This window comes from Amphibalanus amphitrite, unplaced genomic scaffold, assembly GCF_019059575.1.
Source record: "Amphibalanus amphitrite isolate SeventyFive unplaced genomic scaffold, NRLGWU_Aamphi_draft 000763F_arrow, whole genome shotgun sequence".
In the NCBI taxonomy this organism is placed as follows: domain Eukaryota; kingdom Metazoa; phylum Arthropoda; class Thecostraca; order Balanomorpha; family Balanidae; genus Amphibalanus; species Amphibalanus amphitrite.
Genome location: NW_024882257.1, coordinates 185156 through 191891, shown reverse-complemented (window position 1 = coordinate 191891; position 6736 = coordinate 185156). Strand labels below are relative to the sequence as shown.

Here is a 6736-nt window from a genome sequence, read left to right as displayed (position 1 = left end):
TTCTTCGAGTCGGGTGAGAACTCTATCAAGCTTTTCTAAATGGTCATTGTAACTTCTACTAGCAATCAGAATGTCATCGACGTAAAGAAATGCATCGATACCTTGTAAACCAGAGAGAGCAATTTATTTGCAACGCACGATTCAGTGCGGCGGAAGCTGATTTCAATCCAAAAGGTACAGAGGCATATTGGAAATGCTGGTTGTTGGCTGTGAATGCGGTATATGGTCTCGACGACTTCGAGAGAGGGACTTGGTGAAATGAGCTAAGCAAATCCAGTGTCGAGAAAACAGTACAACCAGAAAGTTGATCAATTGCGTCAGAAGCAAATGAATTGGGATACCTATCATCTTTGATCTTTTCGTTGAGAACACGGAGATCAGAAACAAGGCGGTAACCACCTGATGACTTTTTGACTAAAATGATGGGTGCATTGTACGGTGAAACAGCGGGTTCTATGATACCACTAGCAAGTAGCTTGTCGATTTCAGACTTAACTATATCGCGATGGGCAAACGGGAGTCGATACGGGTTTTTGTACGCAGGGGTTGGATCTGAGAGTTCAATGTGATGTTCATACACATTTGTGATTTTGATATCATCTAACGTATTACCAAACGTACCGACATGTTTCATGAGCATATCGCGCAGTTGCGATCGGTATGGCTCTGGGATGTGATCGAGCTGAAAGTCGTTTGGAGACACTTTGTCATCTTTGTCAGGTTGAGTGGATGCTGAATAAGTTTGTCCTGACGAGTTTTCATCTTTCCTGTCAGTTTCTGATTTGGGAGCAGCAGGGTTGAGCTGCGCTATGCGCAAGTTCTTCCGAAGTAGAATTGGACGAGCCGTAACGTTTGCTACACGAACTAAAACGTACGACTTGGTCAAGAACGCTATTGAGCGAGCGACCTGTATACCTGCTGTTGATTGATCGACGTGACCCTGGATGAAGTATGGGGCCTCAGAGGGTACCAAGTAGCGCGGTAATTTCATTTGAACGAACATTTCTGAAAAGGCTGGAATTTCGACTGATCTGAACAAAAATAAAGGGTGATTTTTCCCTTCATCGATAGTGAAAGCATCGTTTTCGTCGTAAGAGATCAACGGGTTATCAATGTCGCGCGGTGAGTCAGTGGTGCCAAGTAAGAAGCGGACACGTTTTCGTCGCCTCGGGCTGAGCCGTTGCGGCGTCTGTCGCTGGGTGGATGTTGCGGCGCTAGGCTGCAGGAAGGACACACTTTTTGTGTCCGGATTGAACAGTAGCTGGTGGCGGATGATGAAATCTATGCCGAGAATGATGTCGCAACCGAAGGAAAGTGACTTATCGGTCACATAAACAGTATGCTGAATAGTACGGTCAGACACGTGGATGGGTATTTGACAATGACCTAAAATCTGAATTGGGGTACCGGTAACTCCTAAAATAGATAATGACGACTTCTCCAGAGGACTCGAAATGCTGCACGACTGGAAAAACTTGTGACTGATTAGACAAATGCTGGATCCGGTGTCGTACAAGGCTGAACCAGGTTGGTCCTTAACAGAGATTTCCAGGATTGGTGGACGAGGGCGTGTACCTGAATTATCGGCTGCCACGCTCGCGAACGCTGTAGTCCCATTTTAGCGTCGCGAGCGGTTGCCGTTTGGGGATGGACTCCGTCGGGAGTGACTCGATCCCCTCCGATCCGGAGATCGGGATTGCGACCTTGAATAAGATCGGTGCCGTCGGTCCCGAGAGTGAGACCTTGATGAGCGGCGATAACGATCATAGCGGTCCCTCGATGAGTGACAGTGATCTGAACAGCATTGTTGGTGCTGTAAATGCGAGGGAGGACGATAGGAAGAATGACTTTGGCGAGCTGGGTATGCGTTTCGCTGGTGAGTATATGACGGTGGCGTTGAATAGCCACGGCCACGATTGGGAAACGACCCACGCTGGCGAAAGTTTCGCCGGAAGGGCTGTCGTCCTCTCCCACGCTGAGGGGTTTGGGAGGCGGCGAGCTCGAGGCTGGCCACACGGTGCTGCAACTGCTGAACCACGTCCGAGTTTAACTCCGTGGCCGACACAGAATGTGTAGCAGATGTGTCCGAAGATGGAAGGAACACACAATTTAATTCTTGGGTTCTTGCCAAAGCTATGGCGGCATCAAAATCGGATGGGTTTTGTGGCAAGACCAGCTGACGTAGGCTTGGTTTTAAGCCTTTGACGAAAGCTGCTGCTGCGGTTCTGTTTTTTAGCTGTTTGGTTTCGGGGGTGGCGTCCCATTCGGTCAAACATTTGGTTTTGTTTCTGAGTCGGAATGCATACGCATCGACTGACTCTTGCGGATGTTGTGTGCAAGTCATTAGATCTTGTAAACGGGATGATACGGGGCGATCAGAGTTGATCGCGGATGTCAGGCGAGTAGCGAATTCTTCAAAGGTGGGAGCATGATTCAAGTCATGACGGTTTCGGACCAGTTCGGCCACTTTACTGTCCAGTTTTGTTTTAGCTACTTTGAGGGTGACGCTGTCGGGCCAGGAACCCATGGTTTTAGCGTCACGGACTTCTTGCAAAAAATCTTGAATCGGGAATGAACCGTCATAAATTGGTATGAATGTCGAAATTTGGTGAATGTTAAGGCTAGAAACTTGTTGGGTATGATCGACCGGCATGGTGGAACCAGAGAGAGATCCTTTAAGTATTAAACCAAATATGAGAAGAGAGATTTCTATACGACAAAAATTACAGAGTTTAAGACCTTTCTACCTAGAATTTGACTATACACAACGGGACATGGGTCCGGGTTGGGGGGTGGGGGTAATAGATACCTACCCCAGCCACCGCTGCCACCAAATGTCAGCGGGGCCTTTAGCCCTTACCTTCAGCAAAGACGTCTGCTGGTGAACTGGATTGTATTGGCGTCAGATACAGGACTTTATATACGATGAAACACACGTGTACGAAACTGGGACGCTGACCGACACGCGTGAATGTAGGACGCAGGGCGGCCGGCTGGGCACTGCAAAGCGCAGCGTCAATCAACTTTATTATTGTACATGCGTGCGGGCCGGGCCGCCCGTCCGTCACACGATGAGCGTAACGAATAGGATTTTGCAAGGTTTCAATTAGTGTAAACTGTGAGGGTGCAGGATGGAGCAAGGCTGTGCGACAATGTTCCATGATAGGCTGGCAAAAAAGGCCGAAATCAAGGCGTCAAAAGCTCACAAGGCCCATAGCCAACGCCGCAAGATGTCGAGAATTGGTCATTTGGGTCAGGACATGACCTGAAAAAACAAAAACCACAGAAACTTGAAATTTTCAGTGGACATCAAGAAAGGATAGAGGAGCAGCTATACGAAAAATCAGGTTTCTACCTCTAAAAATGTTGAGTGCAGAGCAGAAAAACTACCTGGGGGGAGGGAACCGCAAGATTCCTTTAGTAACCCCCCCCCCCCCATGTGCAGGTGAGGGATATGGCAGCACAAATAGAAATATATGGTAGCACAAAATCGCTACATCCATGGCGCACATGAGTCATCTCTGGCGGAAGAAGCCGCTACACGTGGACGCCTGGGTCTCGAGGCTGCGCGTCCTAACCCAGCAAGCAAGCAAACGTGTGTTTTGAAATGCGGCTTTCTGTTGATCTTCAAATTGTTATTTGTTTTAGATAATTGATCGTGATAAAGGTATGGTAAAATTTGGGGCACATCAACAAAGTACATTTTGAAGTACAGTAAAACGCACAATGTGCAAAGTCCGACGTACAAAGTACAGTCCAATCAAGGCAGTATGACACCAATCCTGATCCGGAATCCACCACAAACATGAGCCATGACAATGAGGCATCTCATGTTCTTTTTTGGCCAAATCAAATTATTGTGCTCTAAAACTTCTCTTTGTATTCTTTGGTTTTAGTATGGCTGAATTTGAATTGGGATGAAGTATCCAGGATATTTCAAGCCATCACTAATTAATAATATTTGATGGAATATTTGATCAGTTTGCAGCGTAAACTCAAAACTGTACAATTTTTTTTAGTTGTGTGCTTTAATGTTGACTGCTAATTAACTTTGAGCTAGTTAAGATCTGTATGTGCTTGCATGTAAGTGTAAATAAAATCTAGTTGGTCATGCTGATTTACATATTTGCAATAATCCTTGCATGTTTGAAACTTCATCTTGGAATCATTATCTGTAGATACAACACCAACAGGTCACTGGTCATTTTATGCTTTTCATTGCTGTCAAGCATTAAATGTGAATGAGTGTATTTCTCAGAATTTGTCGGAACCCATTCAAAGCATTTTTCCTGTAAAAATCCACTAATTTCACACCAAGCTCAAAACCCTCAGTTGTAATGGGCTGTAGGCAAACCGTGGTACCTACATCTGAAAAGTGTTGTGTTCATTCCAGTTCTCATAATTAAAATTGCATTCTCTTCTATGTACCAATAATTAAGGATTCAAACTTATTTAGCTTTATCAAAGTGTAATGCAAATTGCACTACAAAGTAATATAAAAAGTAATATAAACAACACAAGCCTCATATTTAAAAGTAATTGTAGAAAAAAATGATAAGCAGAATTCAGAAAGAAATTTGCTGGTCCCGTAGCTCAGTCAGTGAAGCATTGGACTCTGCAGCACGCATTCTCGGTTAAAACGGTCTGGGTTCGAAGCGCGACGGGCGCTTGACGTTTATGGGCCTCCTGAGGCCGCTTATGGGCCTCCTGGTTGCGGTTGGTGGCAGGCCATAGCCAGGCGAAGTCAGTGAGGGGACCGGCCGTGCGCGGCTATGTGCGCACGTTAAACTTTGGGCTCTAAATTAAATTCTGCCATAGAATTGGAATTGCGCGATCGGAGGGTAGAGGGCAGGGTCAACGCAACAAGCTTCGCTTAGCGGGGGCTCTGCCCTTGTGAATCCTCCCAATCAAAAGGTTCGGACTAAATTTATTTAATAAGAAATAAAAAAGCACGCCTATGATTTTCATTGCTTATTAGTAGTTATCATCATGGCACATGTTTTTGATGTTTATTTTCAGGCTCAGTATCTCCAGTAGCTGCGAGATGCCGTCTCCGAGCAGCAAGCAGCGGCGCCAGGAGACGTGCGCCGGCGGTCTGCTGGAGCACGCGCTGCTGGAGGTGCGGCCGCGGCTGCGCAGCGCCTACTGCTTCCTGCGGCTCTCCGTGGACACCGAGGACCCCACGTTCCGCGTACTGTCGGTGCAGACGCGCGGCGACCGCGGCGGCCTGGAGCTGACCCTCGAGTACCGCGGCCGCGTCTACACGGAGCCGGTGCAGGCCGCCTGCCGGCTGGCGGCGCTCAGCGGCGGCGTGGCGCCCGCCGGACGGTACGCCACGCTGCGCGCCACGCTCGAGCCCGACCAGCGGTGTGGCAGCGCGGCCGCCGAGGTGCTGACGCCGGTCGCCGAGCCGCCGGCGCCGCCGCCGCTCTGGCGGCCCGTGGTGCCCGCCCGGTACCGCGCCGTCTGCCGGCAGTGCGGCGCCACCGCCGTGGACACGCGGTTCCGGCGCGCGCTACCACTCCCCTCAGAGAACTGGCGCGAGATGCTCGGTAACGTGTTCTGCCACGGTGACGGGGCCGACCGCGACATGCACGAGCGGGTGCGCGCGCGGCCCGGCGACTGTTTCTACGCGGCCTCTCACGTGGTGCTGTCGGCGGAGGAGGTGCGCTGCGCGGCGGCCGATAGCCGACTGAGCTGCGCCGAGTGCGCCGCGCCGCTGGGCGAGAAGGTGGAGTTCGGCTCGCGGCTCTGGCACCACCGGCTCACCTGGAGCTGCGGGGGAGAGGAGGAGCTGCGGCTGGCGCCCGACCAGGTGCTGCGCCGACTGCTCGTGCACGGCGCCGCCTCGTGCGACGCGCCGGCCGCCCGCCTGCTGGCCTCGGCGCCCCGGCACGACGACATACTGCTGTGGCTGATCGACACGAGCCTGACAGTGCATCTGATCAGCCCCGGAAAGGACGGCGATGGTGGCGTCACCTGTAACGGCGACAGTGGCGTCTCTAGTGACAGTACCGGTAACAACACTAGCACGGCATCTTCTGGTGACGATAGCTCCCGCGGTGTAAATGGTGTCAACGGCAGCAGCACTAACAGTGATGACGCTTCTCACACGAATGGTCTCAGTGCCAGTAGCTCTGCTGAGCCGCCGTCCGCGGGCCGGGCGCGGACGGCGGTGAAAATCCTCTACAGGAGCTGTGACGAGGAGGAAGCCCGCCAGCACCGCGCCGACCTGGCCGTCCAGAGTCTGGAGCTGGACGAGGTGCTGATGGTCACCCTGCGCGCGGAGCTGGAGCGCTCCCAGCGCTGGTACCCCGAGCCGCAGCGCACCCAGGGACAGGACCGCGTCGGCCTCATCGTACTGTGATGCTTTGTCAGCATGATTCGCTCTTGTAGTGAATCCAGGCAGGGGGGGGGGGGAAGGGGCTGATCACGCGATTTCGAGGCCTTTGAAATCGGTGCTTTTCAACATTCTGTTTTTATGCTGCCATGTATTGTATGCGGTATTGATACTAATGTTAAATACATCGCAAGTTTGTGATAGACAATTGTTTGTCAGTGTTATGGGGAATTATGTTGGCAACATCTATTGATGTTCCTGCAGAGTTGGATTACTACAAGTTTCAATGGCACAACTCATATTGCATGTAGGAATAGGTGCATTTTGTGTTATGAATGGAATAATATTTCTTGTTTTTGACGACCAGGCATCTAACCATATTTTAATGGTTTTATC

At 50.5% G+C, this 6736-nt stretch overlaps 1 protein-coding gene across 1 annotated transcript; it reads left to right on the top strand.

The window, feature by feature from the left end:
• The first annotated feature begins 3541 nt into the window (after positions 1-3541).
• Positions 3542-6543, top strand: LOC122365779. The gene is made up of 2 exons (XM_043337310.1): positions 3542-3667; positions 5020-6543. Exon 2 carries the CDS (start codon positions 5045-5047, stop codon positions 6365-6367), a length of 1323 nt encoding a protein of 440 aa, XP_043193245.1. The 5' UTR covers positions 3542-3667; positions 5020-5044; the 3' UTR covers positions 6368-6543.
• Positions 6544-6736: the final 193 nt, after the last annotated feature.

Bases quoted from the DNA above. Each gene is read 5' to 3' on its own strand.
- LOC122365779 (XM_043337310.1), top strand. From the start codon at position 5,045: ATGCCGTCTCCGAGCAGCAAGCAGCGGCGCCAGGAGACGTGCGCCGGC.